Source organism: Nicotiana tomentosiformis, chromosome 2, assembly GCF_000390325.3.
Source record: "Nicotiana tomentosiformis chromosome 2, ASM39032v3, whole genome shotgun sequence".
Lineage (NCBI taxonomy): Eukaryota > Viridiplantae > Streptophyta > Magnoliopsida > Solanales > Solanaceae > Nicotiana > Nicotiana tomentosiformis.
This window is the reverse complement of record NC_090813.1, coordinates 21,497,468-21,515,261: the sequence shown is the minus strand read 5'-3', so window position 1 is coordinate 21,515,261 and position 17,794 is coordinate 21,497,468. Positions and strand designations below refer to the sequence as shown.

The window sequence follows — 17,794 nt, the reverse complement described above, 5'->3', positions numbered from 1 at the left end:
AACCGTGATGTAAACTGCATACCCCGGTCAAAGATGATAGATACCGGTATGCCATGAAATCTGGCAATCTCGCGAATATAGATTCGAGCCAACTGCTCGGAAGAGTAGGCAGTCATCATAGGATTGCAATGAGCTGACTTGGTCAATCTATCCACAATCACCCAAGCTGCATTGAACTTCCTCTGAGTCCGAGGGAGCCCAACAACGAAATTCATAGTGATCCTCTCCCATTTTCATTCTGGAATCTCAAACTTCTGAAGCAATCCACTCAGTCGTTGATGCTCATATTTCACTTATTGACAATTTAGACATCGAGCTACATACTCCACTATGTCTTTCTTCATCTTCCTCTACCAATAATGTTGCCTCAAGTCCTGCTACATCTTCGCAGCACCCGGATGTATGGAGTACCGCGAACTGTGAGCCTCCTGGAGAATCAATTCACAAAAATCATCTACATTAGGCACACATAGCCTGCCTTGCATCCGTAATACACCGTCATCTCCAATTGCGACTTCTTTGGCATCACCGTGCTGAACTGTTTCCTTAAGGACAAGCAAATGGGGGTCATCATACTGACGCTCCCTGATACGATCATAAAGAAAAGACTGAGAAACCACACAAGCCAAAACTCGACAAAGCTCAAAAACATCCAATCTGACAAACTGGTTGGCCAAGGCCTGAATATCCAAGGCCAAAGGCCTCTCTACTACCGGTAAATATGCTAAGCTGCCCAAACTCTCTGCCTTATGACTCAAGGCATCGGCCACTACATTGGCCTTCCCAGGATGATAGAGAATGGTGATATCATAATCCTTAAGCAACTCCAACCATCTCCGCTGCCGCAAATTAAGATCCTTCTGTTTAAACAGATATTGTAGACTTCGGTGATCGGTGAAGACCTCACAATGGACACCGTACAAATAATGCCGCCAAATTCTTCAAGACACGAACAATAACTGCAAACTCAAGGCCGTGGACCAATTTTTTTTTTTCATGTACCTTTAACTGTCTGGACGCGTAGGCAATCACCCTACCGTCTTGCATCAACATCGCGCCGAGACCAATACGCGACGCGTCACAATACACAGTATAAGACCTTGAATATGTAAGTAATACCAACGCTTGTGTCGGAGTCAAAGTGATCTTGAGCTTCTGAAAGCTTAACTCACACTCGTCTGACCCTGCAAATGGGGCACCCTCTTGGATCAATTTGGTCTTAATAGTTCAGCAGAAATTTCTGGCGATGCACACTGCTGTAGCAAAAATCTACAGTAGCAGCTTCGGTCAATCGATCATAACATTTTGTATAAATGTCTGAATGATAAATGGTTTGTCATTGTGGAAACTAAAATCAAAGGGCTACAACTTTCATGTTTTAAAAATGTTCAGATTCCTTATAGATTTCGAGATATAAGCTTCCAAAGTCAGCTCTGCGATTGCACCGGTTGCTGTCCAAAAACAGCTTCTGCAGCAGAAAAATTCCAGCAGTTCCTTTTTGTCCGAAATTCATTCCGTTAACCTTCCGAAATCCACCCGAGGCCCTCGGTACCTTAACCAAATATACCAACATGTCCCAAAATACAATATGAACTTAGTTGAGGCTTCAAACCATGCCAAACAACGCCGAAATTACGAATCGCGCATCGAATCGAATTATGAGTTTTCAAATCTTCCAACTTCTATATTTTGCGCCGAAACATATCAAATCAATTCTAATTGACCTCAAATTTTGCACACAAGTCATAAATGACATAAATGAGTTATGAAAATTTTCAGAATCAGATTTCGACCCCGATATCAAAAAGTCAACCCCTCGGTCAAACTTCCCAAAAATTTAATTTTCGGCATTTCAAACCTAATTCTACTACGGACTTTCAAATAAAATTCCGGTCACGCTCCTAAGTTAAAAATCACCATACGGAGCTGTTGGAATCATCAAAATTCTATTCTGGGGTCATTTGCATATAATTTGATATCCGATCACTATTTGAACTTAAACTTTTAATTTTTCATCAAAATTCCATATCTATGACTAGGGACCTCGGAATTTGATTCCGGGCATACACCTAAGTCCCAAATCACGATACAGACCTACCAAAATTGTCAAAACACTGATCCGAGTCTGTTTGCTCAAACTGTTGACCAAAGTCAACTCAATTGAGTTTTAAAGCTCTAATTCACATTTTAATTCATTTTTCACCTGAAAACTTTCCGAAATATTTTTTATGGACTGTACACTCAAGTCGAGTAATGGTAAATAGTGCTTAGATCACATAATTAATTATTAAATTTAAAGATGATATTTTAGGTCATCACAGTATGGTGGATACCCATTTGTGGTCAAACGAAGCCATATGATACCTCAATATGCACTACATTTTCTATTCCTATGGCGTGTGGTAGTGCTTTATAAGGTTGAGCTTATTTTGTTCTTAATGATTCCCTAGCCTTAAGGTAGTTTATGTGTAGATAGACTTGATGAAATTACCTACGTAAGCGTAAAAGTGCGGTCGCCTTTTATGGAAAATTTTGGATGACTTTCTAGAGCACTCATGAAACCTAAGGTATGTGCATGATCACAAAAGCACTTTATTAGTATTGCGGAGTTTGCATAAAATTAAGGATATAGTATGTGTTGTGGGGGTCTAAACTAATGTTCATTCAGTTCAAGAGTACTTCACTTTGTGGATGTTAGTTGTTGCCTCATTTCACTACGTGTCAATTCAAATCGAAAGATATTGACACTTAAGTAAATGTTCCTTCTTTTGCCCAGAATTGCTCCTATTGTATTTTTGTCTTTGCATTAGTGGGGGATTGTTGGTATTATTTATATTTGGTAATGCAAAATCAAAGATTTCTTTGTAGTCCCTTTTCCTTCTTTACTTCTTTGTCTTTTGTGAAAGACAAATTGTCCCTCGTGTATTGTGGAAAGTTTCTTTCTTCTCTTATATTGAATTACTCTTTGTTGAACTTGTAAAGAGCTAGTAAAAGGGAGTGGTCCCGCGCACATGAGAAATTGGTCCTGAAGACAAAACGGGTCGATTTGTCGCCCCTCTCCCCTATGCGCGAGATATACGTGAGGCCTATTCCAAATCTGGTTTTGCTAAAATTATTTCTTCATTTTTTGAGCTTACCATAATATATCCAAATTCATTCTCTTTGAATTGAATTTGTAACGTCCCATTTATTTTTTTGTAACTGTCATGCTTTAATTTTTGTAACAGTTGTGGTTAATTTTTGTATCAGCTCCATCTTTAATTTATGTAACAGCTACAGATTAATTTCTTCATCTGTTATTATCCAACAGTTTTGCCTATAAAAGGCAGTCTTCTTTGCAAATTATCCAGCACAGAAAATACCTTCATCTTCTCTTCTTTCTTAGCAATTATTTTGTGCAGATTTTCAGCCACGAGTGCACGTGTTTGGAGGTGCTGTGAAACCTTGGGAAACGACCGGTCTTAACGATTTGCACTCAGTCGGGCCGAAATCACTTTCAAGGCAATGGCTTGCCACGACACAGTAATTTTCGATAAGCTGTTCTTGTTTCCTTCTTCTTTTTGGTCAATATTATCTACTCATATTTTTTACATATTAAAGTGCGTTCAAGTGAACAGTAGTGGCCTCGAATTGAATTAGCACAGTGTAACTTGAATTGTAGTCTTTTGTTTATTGAACCGTTTTTCTGGAAAATGAGAGAGAGACTTTTTTCCTCCCTCTCTTCCCCCTTAAAGCAGGGGCAGAGCCCACTAGATGCAGGTTTGATCGAACCCAGTCAATTTTTCTTTGATATAATATATGTATAAATATTGAAGTTTTAAAACCAATAATAAAAACGAGCTATGAGTTTTATGGCAAATTCAGAACTCATAATCTTCAAATTCTAGATTCGCCTTTATAAAGTACTTTCGGATGGTTTGCTTGATTGTATTGAATGATTAACTCCAACATAAAATTTCATATAAAATGATACAATGTTTTGTTAGCTTCATAGTGATAAAATAATCTCGCCATAATTAATAGTACAATGTTTGGTTAACGGTATTAAATAATATCCTCATTAAATTATGCAGGAATAAGATATGTATCAATTTGTACGAGATATAATGCGGATAAATTATGTAAAGACAAAAAATACCCTTTTGAAGTTAATAATTCATGTATATATTACAATCTCTATTATTTCACATTCAATTCCTGCATTATTTACGATATAAACAATCACAACATTATGATTTGCATAACTAGAGTTAAACCAAACGACTCCTTAGTCAAAGAAATGATTTTAAAAGTGGTTAGTACGCTACATGTACGTTGGTAGGGGCTGGGCTTTTTTGTCCTCTTCTTGTCAGGAAGTTGAAGTTTCCGTGCCTAAACAACACGAGCAATAAGTGAAGCCATGAGAAAAAAAAGAGACACAGTACACTGCGGTTTGGACGGTTGAGCTACGGACAAATGCAGGGTAAATCACGTGATTATAGTCTAGCCAGATGCCACAAGCTCAGACACAAACTCAAAGTTAAAAAGATAAAATAAAGACCAAATCTTAAATCAATAAGAAAATAATTGGATAGAAATCAAAATTTGCCCAATGTAAATGGATTTTAGTCATAAACAAAATATGTACATCCACAATTTATATGGCACTAGGAAATTGGAAATATACACTTATTAGTCCTCAAATAAAACAACTTAGGAGTAGTTTGGTATGATGGATAAGCAAAAAAAATTTAGTAACGCCTTATTCCTTGTTTTGTTACTAACTCTGAGATAAGTTATTTCAGCATTAAAAATAGTATCGAGATAGCTTATACCTGTTAGATGATGGAATAACAATCTCAGGCTAAATTACCCAGAATAAAGGTGTAAAATTAACAATCTCAGCATTAATACAACATAATAAATATTCAATAACTAATCCCAGCATAACTTGTCTTCAAACCAAAGGACCCTGGATGATCAGAAATTTTTGCAAGATATTTAACTTTTCTACCCTTTTTGAATTTTATAAATTGGAAATATTAATATTGCATTGATGAGAAATTTAAGTGTACTGACATTAGGACAGCTGCAACTTTGAAGTGAAGTAACAGAAAGCCTAGTTATGGTGGGGGCAACAGTCCAAAATTATGCATGTCTCTGGCTCTTTGGAGCTTTTTCTAATAATACTACCCCAAGTAATGATTTCAAACAGCATATTTGTTTTTCTACATAAACAAGGACTCTGCAAAATCTACTCTCCAAATATCACTAGTATATATAATATTTAAAAAGTTTTCAATTCTTCTACTACTAAGTAGTAGTTCTTATAAATCCCTTACTGGTTCTCAATAATACTAGCACTGATCTGTGAGACTGACTATCTTAACTATTACCCTCTAATTAAAGGTCCAAAGAGAAAAGCTAGAATATGATATCTGAAGGAAATACAGATGCAAAATGGAGGTATTTTCTTTGATCTTCATCATCCCCAGCACCAACCCCTTCTTCTTTTATTGTGTTTGTCTAAATTTTCTTACTTATTCTCTTTTCTTGACACATTTTATGACATGGGTGCTTTTCTTTTTTCCTTTTTTTAGTGAGAAGAAAATGGAAAAAGAAGATGGTTTGAGGACAGTGGAATGTCTAAGAGGAAGATTACTTGCAGAGAGGGCAGCTTCAAGAAAAGCAAAAGAGGATGCTGAGCTTCTTGGAAACAAGGTTTATTTTTTCCTCATATCTCTGCTTGTTTTTGAGTGAAAATGCTATCAACATTGTGCTGTAGTTCTACTGTTTTCTTATTATACGAGGCAGAATTTCTGGTGACGGGTTTAAAAAAGAAAAAGTTAAAAAATTTAAAAAGACTGGCCAGTGGAAATTGAACAAAGTTGACTAGAGATAAGAACAGAATAGTAATAATGCAAGAATAAAGTGCATGAATTAAAGACACTAGGATTTTTATATTGGTTCAGATTCAAGCCTTGGCTAATGAGTTATGCTTTTGGGCTGTGTTAAGAGAATTTAAAATTGGGCTGTGTTAAGAGAATTTAAAATATAATATATAGAGGTATAAAATAAATTTTGTCTTATATTTATAGTGTAATTTTCAGCGAACCCCTTCCGACCCCCTAAATCTACCCTGATTAGATTGGCTTAGTTATAAGGGAATTGTTCTGTTTCCCATTTGGAATAAAGTTCCCAACTTTTTTTCCACTAGAAGTGTAACTCCTTAAATCTTTGAAATTTCAGCTGATTGAGCTGGAGAATAAGTTGAAGGAAGAGACAAGATCAAGAAACAAAGCTGAGAAGAAGCTCAATTTTTTTATAAAGAAACTCGAGTCGTTGAACATATCTTATGTTTCAGATGAATCAGAACACTCAAGCTTATTGGACACAAGTGAAATTTCATCTATAACATCCGCAACTGTTAGCAGCACCAAACCCTCTGAAGATAAAGAGCAAAATTCTCTATTTACAGGTTCTATGGTCAGTGAGTTTGTAGAGTCAATTGGACGTAGAAAATCCAGCTCTGAATATCTTGATGATCATTCTCAAGAGCTCATATCCCAAAAATGTGAGAAAAAGGAACCAATTCAGAAGGGAATATCTCAAGAAAAATCAATCAATTTGGAGCAAAATGCCACACAAATGACTATTTCTAGCAAAGATGATCACAGTCATTCTAAGGGTGAACAACATCTTGGAAAATCAAGTGAGCTTCAAATCTCAAATTCAGATGTCAATAGGTATGTAAACTCAACATTGAAAATCTTACACAAAAGAAAGTACAATTTAAATATGTTCAGTTGTTGGAAGGGGAGCTTTGGAGCAACGGTAAAATTATCTCAGTGTCACCTATAGGTCACAGGTTCGAACCGTGGAAGAAGCCACTAATGCTTGCATTAGGGTAGGCATTCTATATCACACCCCTTTGAGGTGCGACGTTTCTCCATATCTTGGATGAACGTGGGATGCTTTGTGCATCGGGCTGCCCCCTTTAAATATGTTATGTTCTTGGAAGGAGAGCTTTGGAGCAACGGTAAAATTGTCTCAGTGTCACCTATAGACCAAAGGTTCGAGCCGTGAAAGCAGCACTAATGCTTGCATTAGGGTAGGCTATCTACATCACACCCCTTAAGGTGTGACTTTTCCGGGTCCTTCGTAAACATGAAATGGCTTGTGCATCGGACTGCCACCTTTAAATATGTTCAGTTCTTTATTACTCTAGTATGTAATATCACCAAAGCTGGTCTAACTTTTAATCTATTATTGTTCTAGCTCAAAATCTTCACTCAAAGAGCAAGAGAAAAATGGAGAAGATGAAACACATCAGCAAGAGGAGAATGTCAGTAACTCTTTGGCATTAGTTCCTATAGATTTGCCAAAGCCAAAGGAAACCATTGATCCAGTTGTTCTTGACACTACTGTGAGAGAAGTTCTTGATGCATTAAGGCATGCCAAAGAGAAATTGCAGACTCAATTGGAGAGAAGAAGTATGATTAGAGTTGGCTAATTTATATGACAATTTGTTCATGGATTAATCAGTAGATGCCTATGAGACATTAGAAATCTGATTCTGCCTGATTTTTTTTTCTTATAATCATGGTATCCGGGTCAACTTGCGCGTACCTCGACTAATTTCACGGGTTATCAGCCACCTCCCACCATCAACAGGTATTATGTAACTCTATCCACCAAGGCCTGAACAGATGGGAAAAAATACCCCTGATTTTACCACATTACAGTAACATTTTAGTTGTTAAGCATATATTAATCAAGATTTGAGGTGGTTGAGATTTATTGTAGAGATGGATGTACAAAACTATATATATTGAAGCATCAAGCTTGATGATATTATATTATGTTCGAGCCAACTGAGGTTGACTGCTGCCATGTAATATTCTTGCAATAAAGGACATAATTTGGTGATGAACTTTCTATCCCAATTGAAAGGTCAAGGCTCTGTCCTACGGGTGAAAATATTAAAGTAATAATTTGCCATATTTGATTGGTAAGTAAAAAATATTTTTTGTAAAAGAAAATGTATTGTGTGTACTAAAGATAAATAATAATAATATTAACAAATTGGATAGTATTTTTATGAAATATTTTTTAGTATTAAAGATTGATAATGCACCTAAATGTTGGTTGGAGCAAGTGATACCAAATTAAAAGTTAAAGATAATTATAAGTAATATAACTTCTTCATGAAAAAAGTTTTCTTGAAAAAACTTCTATCGTACCAAACACACCAAACATTTTGATTTTCAAGTATGAAGAAAAAGGAAACAAAAACAAGTGCGACGCAATAAAATTGGTCACCTAAAGCTAAACTTTAATAAAAGACCTTTAATTTTTTTTCAATAAACTTTCATATAGATTTTCATTTGAAGTTTATTCTTCTAAATTTTTGAGATGCAAGTTATTTTATAGTCGAACTTTTCTAATTACTTTTTCAATTGAAAATCATTCTTGAAACATTATTAATCTTAGCTAAGAATCTAATAATTTTAAACTTAAAAAGTTTCTTTTAGCTAAGGCAATTATTACACGAACTAACAAAATTTTATAAGCCGATAAGAATCTGAATTAGTATACTAATTAGAACTTTATCTTCAAATTCTAATTTCAAAAGTAAGTCTAAATCATCAACATCAGAGTAACTTTATGTATTAAGGTAAAAAAGTTAAGAAAATGAAACTTTAGCCCTGTGATAGAAGGCTCTAGAGAGCCCATGACCACAACTACAATAACTCAAATGTCAAAATTATAACAACCAAGAAACATAGAGGAACTGAAATAGAGAGAAATGTGGAGGTTCGCTATGTATTACATAGACACAAAAAAGATTGTCTTCAAACAATCTGAGATCTCATCTGACATCAAATTACCAAAAAAGACCATTTGGAAAGAAATTCCAAAACTCAGTTTTGTTTTTGTTGCCCATAACCTCTTTTGATCATCCTTCTGATTCAGCAACAAACTCTGTCACCATCACATCTTTTATGGGTTTTTACAGCTAAGGCTGTAGTTGAAAGTTGACACATTCATAAAAGGACCACAGAGTTTGTACATAGGTTCATAGTATTCAAGAATCAAGACCAGAACACCTCCATATTCTCTGAACTCACATAAAAACTATTACTTTCTTGTCTTGGGACACAACTATTGCTTCAATTCTGCCCATACAAATTTGGTTTTTTCTTACCTTTCTTTGGAGTTTTGCTACGTATTCAATGGTCTCTAAGCCTTTTAGTACTTGCGAGTATGGAACGTTAAGAATTGAGTTGGAGTCAGTTATATGAATCCTCGCGACAAATACAGAAATTGAGGATTGTTAGACCATTTGGATAAGCCCCATATTCATGTATAGTAATTGCATGAGAAAAAGATGGTTACATTGTGCTGGAGACCTTCTGTAAAGGGGGATGGTAGTAGGCGAGGAGGAGATACGAATGGGAGGTTTGATGGATTAATGTGGTATAAGGATCTTGGAGTTCATACAAATGGAGAATTTTCCATGGCAGTGATACAAGCCAATAATTTGATGGAGGATCGGAGTCAGCTCGAATCAGGGCCATTGAGTTCTCTTAAATCAGGACCTCATGGAACATTTATAGGAGTTTATGATGGACATGGAGGACCAGAGACATCGCGGTTTATAAACAAAACTCTGTTCTCCAATCTCAAGAGTATGTAATGTTATTATTATTTGAATGCATGATGCTTTATTCTGTGAATTGGTTTATGAATGAATTGTGTGAATTGGTTGATTTGATTCACAAAAAAGTGCTAATTAGTTTATGTCTCCAATATGTAACTTCTTTAGCTCGAAAACAGAAAAGTACTATATACACTTCTTATAGAAAAGATCAGGCTCAGAATTATTAGAAGAATTCTTAATATCGGAAGAACAAGTTCTTTCTTTGACCTTCCCACGAGCTTCTTCTAGTTTGTGGGGAGTATAAAGAAATTCGATTTGGTATTTGGATATTTTTGTTTTGTATCAATGATCTGGCGATTTTCTAAGATTTTCATCTAGGGGACTCTAATAGACTAGAAGTCCTTTCGTGCCTCTTGTGACTGTGAATTGAATGAATAAACATATGAAATTATAAGAAATAGTTCAACTAATAATTAGAACCAAGAAATGGAAGAATGAATGTTCTGTATGCCCTAGAGTCTAGACCTTTGCTAATCGTAACATATTATCCTCTAGAGGTATTTGAGTTTCAGACCTAAAATTCAATTTCTTGTGGAAGTCTAGGCTCATCTATATAATATACAATAAACACTATTAGTTCTTCAATTTAACTGCATCTCATTCTTATTATCAGAATTTACATCAGAGCATCAAGAAATTTTTGCTGATGCAATAAGGAAAGCTTTCTTGACAACCGAAGAGGAGTTTCTGTCACTTGTAAAGCAACAGTGGAATGAGAAGCCACAGATTGCATCAGTAGGATCATGCTGTTTGGCGGGCATAATATGCAATGGACTACTATATATCGCGAATGTAGGAGATTCGCGTGCAGTACTAGGTAGAGTAGATAAAGCTACAAAGAGTATAACAGCTATTCAATTGTCAACAGAGCATAATGCTAGTATTGAGTCTGTAAGAGATGAACTTCGCTCGTTGCATCCTCAGGATTCGCGAATTGTTGTTCTCAAACACAAAGTTTGGCGTGTGAAAGGTCTCATACAGGTAATTGTTGTATGTTATGCTTTCTTATGTTATGTGACCTGTTAAGAAAATATGTAGTTTGAGCTTCAACGACATTTAATTGATGGTGATGTTCCTAATATATATTCTTTACAGGTTTCAAGGTCAATTGGTGATGCCTATCTTAAGAAGTCGGAGTTCAACCAAGCACCATTATTGGCAAGATTTAGGTTGCCTGAACCCTTCTCGAAACCAATCCTCAGCGCGGAGCCATCAATATCCGTTCACAGACTCAGTTCCAAAGATCAATTCGTCATATTTGCTTCAGATGGTCTATGGGATCATCTTAGCAACGAGGAGGCTGTTGATATTGTCCACACTCATCCTAGAAATGTAAGCTTTTCAATCTCTAATTACAGTCAAACTTCTTTATAGCAGACTCGTTCGTTCCGATATTTTTTGGCTGATATAGTGATAACATAATATAAAAATCGATTCCGAGAAAAGCTTGACTTTTATAATGAATGTTGTTATACAGGGATGCTGTTATAGAGAGATCTGACTTTATGACCTTTATGTTCATTTGCACTTCTGATTTATCTGGTGATTAGCCAAGAAGTCACAATTCAAACCACAGTGCACGAGTTCAATCTCAATATTCCTATATATATTGAATGCACAACTTTTTGATCAAATTTTACCACATACTGAACATATACTTCTCTTTACGCTAAGCAGGGAATTGCTAGAAGACTTATTGAAGCTGCTCTACATGTAGCTGCCAAGAAAAGAGAAATGCGATATTCAGACCTAATGAAGATTGATCGAGGCGTAAGAAGGCATTTCCATGATGATATTACAGTTGTAATTGTGTTTGTTGATCCATATTCCATGAATAGAAGTTCTTCTCGTGGTTCAATTATTTCCCTTAGAGGAGGTACTCCCTCCTCCCCAGAGTCCTAAAAGGGCAGGACAGCTCGGTGCACAAGGCATTCTGCGTTCATGCAGAGTTCGGACAAGGGCCGCAAGCGTTGATAACTGTTTCCACTGTTCAAACCTGTAACTTATAGGTCACACAGAGACAAATTTACCCTCCCAAAGTCCTAGTTCTAACATTTTCCAAAGTTCACACTCCAGAAAATTCACCTGGAGAAATGCAAATGTCTATTTGTCTTCTTTCATTTCTTTGTAGTTTTAGGGTTGTAGCGTGTTGCCCCCTTCATTGTTTTCAATTGAAGGTTACTTTCTGAGTAGCCAAAAACCTAGGGACCCATTTGAAGAGGAATCTTGTTGCACTGTGCAAAGTAGCAGAAGAGTATGTGATATTTTGGAGTCTAATATTAGGTGTAGTGCAATCGCTTACAGCAAAGAATGAAAGCTTTGAGGGAGTTAACTTATTTCTCTTTCTCATTATGTTTTCACTTATTATTTGAACCTATCTACCTTAGTTTGTTTCATCATATTATAAGTTCTATACGGTTGCTGCTCTTGGGTTGAATAGAAATTTCTAGTACTTCTCTTCCTTCTTATGCAATCATTACCACGACTTGGTCATAACTTTTTTGTTACTTTGTGAAATCATTTCTCGTCACCAATGGCAGCTAAGTATTTTCATTAAGGGGTTCAGAGGTAAATCCATGAATAAATTAAGGGAAGTAAATATATAGTTATTTACCCATAAAACGGTACTGTTGAATTTATACGTAGGTTCTAGACAAGTGAACTAATTTCATCCTGAAATAATATAATAATTGAAGAAATACGCAATACTTAGCCTTATAATGTAGATGAAACAGCAAAGATGATGATTCCGTGAACACGGTTCCCGAACACAGTAATGATGAGATCTAAAAGCAAGAAAGTGAAATTGTATATAGCTTTGTATAAAATATAGTATATGTTCTTGCTAGGAAATTCGTGTCCTTTACAATGGTAACTGAGCTCACTATTTATAGCTATGCCTAGGAAAAAGGTCTTAGGATCATGCCCTCCTTTAATGCCAATTATGAGGGTCATTGATGAAGATGTAACGTTGAATATAAATGCCAAATTCCCTGTAACACTTTTATGAATGTTATCCGTTCCGGTGACAAGCGCAGTGGCTGTGTTCGGTCCTTATCTTGGATTCCACGTGTCCTCTTTTTAGTCAGCCACGTGTCATATCATATTTTACCCTATACAGATAGTCCCCCTACTTTCCGGTGACATAACTTTGTGTTACTGGAAAGTTGGTAGAAACACTTTTTTGGCGAAAATTACTATAACTCCCTCTGAAGGTCTCTGATAGTTGATTAGACGCACGTCTCTCCGCATTTAATGCCCCGAATACGTATCATCCCATAATTTAACACAGCTTTTGCCGATTATCGAGGTAATCATGGGCATGAATTTAGCCACCAGAATTATTTATACGCAACTTTCTTTTCCTTTACATTTTTCAATTGCTTGAGTTTCTGATTTGCATCCTTGTTTTCCATCCTTTTCCTAATTTTCTTCAAACACAAACTCTTTACCTTCTTCTTTTCCAATGGCTTCTTCTTCCAAACGTGCTGGTTCTTCAAAGAATAAGAACAAAATCGAGGACTCCATTCCTCCAACAGTGGATTCCATCATCCCAAGGAGGCTTAGTACTACTAAGGATTTTGAAGAGAAATTCCTTACTCCTAATCCTCGTACATGGGTTGTTAGTAGGTACCCTTCTTCCATTCGTCCTTCCAGTATCCCTGCTGTGAAGGAGGACTATCGCTGCAATGAGTTGGAAATCATTGCTCCCGATCTATCGGAGCAAGTGACCCTTCCCGAGGAAGGTTTTACATACTTTTTCACGTATCCCTTTATTTTGGGTGTATTTTCTTTGAGCGGAGAGCTTGATTCCATGATTGCGGAGTTTTGCCTTCGCTACCAGGTAAGTTTGGCACAGATAAGTCCTTCAGTGTGGAGGACGATCGCCTGCCTCGGACGCTTATGCCAAGAAACTGGAGAGGAGCTAACCTTAGCTCATGTGATGAATCTCTATTCCCCTAAAATCTTCCGCGGGGGAATGATAAACCTTTGCAAGCGTGGCCACCATGCTTTATTGTCTAGCATGGATGATGACAACGATCGTGGATGGATGGAACGGTTCGTTGTAGTTTCCACCAATGACATTATTCCGACAACGGCTTCGTCCTTTCCGATTGCTTGGAACCTCATTTGTAAGTTCTTTGTATAATATTCCTCTTACTAGATATTCTTTTATGGCCGTATCATCTCTTCACCCTTCGCATATTTCATCAAGTCGATGGCTCCCACCGGTGCTGGAAGGTTTGAATCGGTGGGTTCAGAAGATTTTGGACAACACAACGCCCGAAACTCGTTCGTGGAAAGAACTGGCCCTAAAGTACGGGTGGAAGGCCAAATATCATGGTAACTTCTAATTTACCTTACTTCCATTTTTGTATATGAAGAACATGGTGGAACCCTTTTGACTTTGTTCATGGAATTAAGTCTACTTGCGGGCTCTGTTACTGTCCCTAAGGAGGACGTTCTGGCTTATCCTGCTGATGCAGTGAGGCTATTTTAGGAAGCACTTACTCGAACAGGTATCTCCGGGCCTGTTTCGGGTGCAAATATTTCTTTACAGAGTCCCCGGTGGGAGGATAAACAAACAAAGAGAAGACGCTCCTTCGTGGCCGAAAAAAAAAATAAAAGGGCAAAGACGGATGCCCCCGAATCGTCTCCGGTGGCGATGATGACTGGTCCTCCTTCTGGGCCGGTCGTAGACACCGTGATGATTAATGATGATGATGATGAAGTTGTTGATGAAGGAGCTTCTTTACATAGAAGGCAACGATCCTCATCATCTCAATAGGATGCTCAACTTGTTGAGATAGTTGCACCAACTGATATAGTAGAATATGCCAACTAACACTTTTGGGCCCCAATTGCTGTAACCGGTGTTGCGAGGCTGAGTACCGGGTCCTTGCTATCTTTGGTTGGCGAGCATAAAACAACCAGCACTACACTGGATGCAACTGCTTCTCACTCTTCAACTCCATCAGCTTCATCTCCGCCTTCACCAACACCAACAAATGCTACATCATTTCCATCTTCGTCTACTCTTCCACCAACGGTTGCTACACCATCTCCATCGGCCGCACCTGACCATGAAGAAGGTGTTCCTCTTCCACAGTCCCCAGTTCATGGGTTTTTGGGACAAAATTATGCTTCTACTTCTGAAGATGCCCAAAGAAGAAGGAACATCACTCTTTCAGTCTCTAACGGTGCAACCTGCTATCACGGCCGGTGGATCTTGCTAATTACCTGAAGCCTTTGGCTTCAGAAGAGACTGGGAAAAGATTCAGACACTCCCGGGAGAGTGTTGTTGAATAATGCTATGCATAATGCCGCAGCGGTACGTTCCTTCCTTCCTCTGTTATTTCTTTTACTTTGAACGAATGTATTCTAAATTTTACCTCTTCTTATTTTATAGGTCAACTTTCTTGCTTCTGAGGGCCTTTAGAGGTTGATTCGTGAGAAGGAAGAACTTACTTCTGAACGGGATCAGCTTTTGGCGGAACGGGATCAGACTGTTCTTCGCCTCTCGGAACTGGAAACTAGAGTTATTGAGGTCATTGCTTTGGAGGCTCGTTTGCAGCAAAGCGACCAAGAAGTGGTAACCCTTAGCCAAACAATTGGGCCGTTGAAGGTTAGATTTGATGAGGCCAAGGCCAAATGGGCAGAAGTCCAGAACACTGTTCTTGCTGCAACCGACCGCGAGGTTGCCTCCGCTGAAAGAGTGATTAACTTGGAAGCTGCCTTGAACTCCAAGAGTGAAAAGTTTGCTGCCGTGGAGGCGAAATATGCCCAGCTAGAAGAGAAGTACAGGAAACTATCGAGCATAATAGGCTCTTTAGTTCAATTATCCGTGAGCTCGATATCAACCTCCAATCTGCTAGATCTGCCCGGGAAAACCTTTCCGCCGAGGTCACTCAACTCAAAGAAGAAATTAAGCGTCGAGCGTCTTCCCTCATTGTTGAAAAAACCTATTCCATATATAGCATGAGGAGAAAAAACTTGGAAGAGTCCAAAGTTGGTATCATCGATGTTGATGCCGAAAGTGCTAAGGCCCGAGAGCTTGAGTTGGGTGCAAAAAATGGACACCCGACGCAGTCTGATGCTCCAGGTTCTTCCAATTTCGGTTCCGAGTTTTCGGAAACTAAAGAAGGATCGGAAGGCGATGAGGCTGAAGGTCAAACTGGGGAAAATGCTGAGCCATCTGCGGAACCAACTACTCTTTCTGGCAATGTGGATACTTCTCTTCCTTCTGGTCCCGGAGGCACTGCAGTTTAGCTTTTCCTTTCTTTTCTCATTTTGTACTTGTAACTTTTTGGCCCGTTCTTGTGAATAAAGACATACTTTTTGTTCAAATATCGTTTGAGTCTTACTTTCGTTTGAATATCCAGCAAGCTTTTAACTTTTGCCTTTGCTCAAGTATTCCGCGCATGTTGTTCTATTCGCGTTTCACTATGTAGTCTCGGATGCCTTTTCTTCGAAGCATTTCGGTTCCGAGTATTATCCCTTTTACGTGAGGGTTTTTATTAATCTTTGCGCAAGTTTCCCTTTTACGTGAGGGTTTCTATGAATATTTGCGCAAGTTTCCCTTTTACGTGAGAGTTTCTATGAATATTTGCGCAAATTTGCTTTTTGCGTCCTTTTCATATGCGACTTCGGGTGTATTTTTCTTCAATGGAATTTTGTATTTAGGGCATTGATTCTTCCGGAACCAACCCTTTAACGTGAGGTTTTTATAATAGAGGGCCCTCTTATGTTTACGGTGCTCTTGAAGAGGACGTCTCATGTTCATTACGGTACTAACATTTGAAGTACTTGTTTAACTTTCAAATGACAAAATCAGCTCATTGCTCAGACAAGAAACAAGATAAAAGCAAAAGGATTTAATTTTATTCCTTCTATTTTCAGAAATTACATAAGCATTTTGCTCTGCAAAAAAGAAATTGCCATTGCTTGTAGCTATCTTGTACAACTTGTTTCTATGGGGCTGGCTGCGCAGTCCCCGATCCCGATGATGCATTTGTTTTCTAGATTTTCGTTCCCGGTTGACGTGGCAGTCACTGTTGTTGTATCCTCATATCATCCCCCCCTCCAGTGTTTGAATGCGAAGAATATGAATTGGAACACTGGAAGTCTTTTATCTTCGAAGGTCCCACAATGAATTGCTAGGTAATCCTTCACTCGGCAACATATCTTGTTTCCCCTTAGGAATCTATGCTATCGAGCGAAATAATACCTAACAGTCCCCCGGTGGTTTGTGCTCGCGAATGGTCGGGTAACCTCTGTTCGGTAGCAAAATTAAATTCCCGGTGGGAATTTGTTATCAAACCAAAGATTACCTAATCATCCCTGAGTGGAAGCTTCTTCGTTTGCCTTACTATCAAAGGTCTTATTGCTGCTATCTTCGTAGTAAGCTTTCTGTCGCTGCCTCATTAAAAACCTTGCCAGAAAAACCCAATTGAGACAAAAACTGAACGAAGGGAAAAAGAGTACAGCACATACTTTCAATTTGAGTGTTGTTCATCAGCAATAACATCTTTTGAGGTATGCCACGTTCCAGTTGTTAGGCAGCTTGTCCTTATTCTGGTTCTCCAACTCGTATGAACCTTTCCTAGTGGAAGCTGAAATCTGGTAGGGACCTCTCCACATTAGACCTAGCTTTCCCGCGTTGAGCTCTCGGGTATTTTGTGTTATTTTCCTTAGAACTAAGTCTCCTGCTTTGAAAAAACGGAAATTGGCTCTTCGATTGTAATATGCTCCATCCTCTGCTTTTTAGATGTCATTCTTACATGCGCCAAGTCCCTGCATCCCTCGAACAATTCCAAGTTGACTAGCATTGCTTCGTTATTCGATTCTTTATTTGTCTGAGAATATCTCAAAGTGGGTTCGCCCACTTCAACCGGGATTAAGGCTTCAGCACTGTATACGAGGGAAAAAGGAGTTTCTCCTGTACTTGATTTGGCCATTGTTCGGTAGGCCCATAGAACTTCGGGTAACTCTTAGGGCCATTTGCCTTTTGCTGCTTCTAACCTTTTCTTGAAGTTTTGAATGATCACTTTTTTTGTTGACTTCTCTTGACTATTTGCGCTCGGATGATAA

At 37.9% G+C, this 17,794-nt stretch overlaps 2 protein-coding genes across 2 annotated transcripts; both read left to right on the top strand.

Moving 5' to 3' along the window:
- Positions 1-5,078: 5,078 nt before the first annotated feature.
- Positions 5,079-7,901, top strand: LOC104095711 (uncharacterized). The gene is made up of 4 exons (XM_009601896.4): positions 5,079-5,445; positions 5,580-5,700; positions 6,229-6,725; positions 7,258-7,901. The coding sequence occupies exons 1-4, from the start codon at positions 5,411-5,413 to the stop codon at positions 7,490-7,492; spliced, it is 888 nt and encodes a 295-aa protein (XP_009600191.1). The 5' UTR covers positions 5,079-5,410; the 3' UTR covers positions 7,493-7,901.
- Positions 7,902-8,755: 854 nt separating this feature from the next.
- LOC104095712 (probable protein phosphatase 2C 38) lies at positions 8,756-12,052 on the top strand. The gene is made up of 4 exons (XM_009601897.4): positions 8,756-9,671; positions 10,317-10,684; positions 10,799-11,035; positions 11,381-12,052. The coding sequence occupies exons 1-4, from the start codon at positions 9,371-9,373 to the stop codon at positions 11,603-11,605; spliced, it is 1,131 nt and encodes a 376-aa protein (XP_009600192.1). The 5' UTR covers positions 8,756-9,370; the 3' UTR covers positions 11,606-12,052.
- The last annotated feature ends 5,742 nt before the right edge of the window (positions 12,053-17,794 follow it).

What these genes read in the sequence shown, in the direction of transcription:
- LOC104095711 (XM_009601896.4), top strand. Translation starts at nt 5,411, where the DNA reads ATGATATCTGAAGGAAATACAGATGCAAAATGGAG. An exon ending in AATACAGATGCAAAATGGAG is followed by an intron (nt 5,446 to 5,579) that starts GTATTTTCTTTG and finishes TCCTTTTTTTAG; the next exon opens with TGAGAAGAAAATGGAAAAAG. An exon ending in CTGAGCTTCTTGGAAACAAG is followed by an intron (nt 5,701 to 6,228) that starts GTTTATTTTTTC and finishes TTGAAATTTCAG; the next exon opens with CTGATTGAGCTGGAGAATAA.
- LOC104095712 (XM_009601897.4), top strand. Translation starts at nt 9,371, where the DNA reads ATGGTTACATTGTGCTGGAGACCTTCTGTAAAGGGGGATGGTAGTAGG. An exon ending in TCTGTTCTCCAATCTCAAGA is followed by an intron (nt 9,672 to 10,316) that starts GTATGTAATGTT and finishes TCTTATTATCAG; the next exon opens with AATTTACATCAGAGCATCAA. An exon ending in TCCACACTCATCCTAGAAAT is followed by an intron (nt 11,036 to 11,380) that starts GTAAGCTTTTCA and finishes TACGCTAAGCAG; the next exon opens with GGAATTGCTAGAAGACTTAT.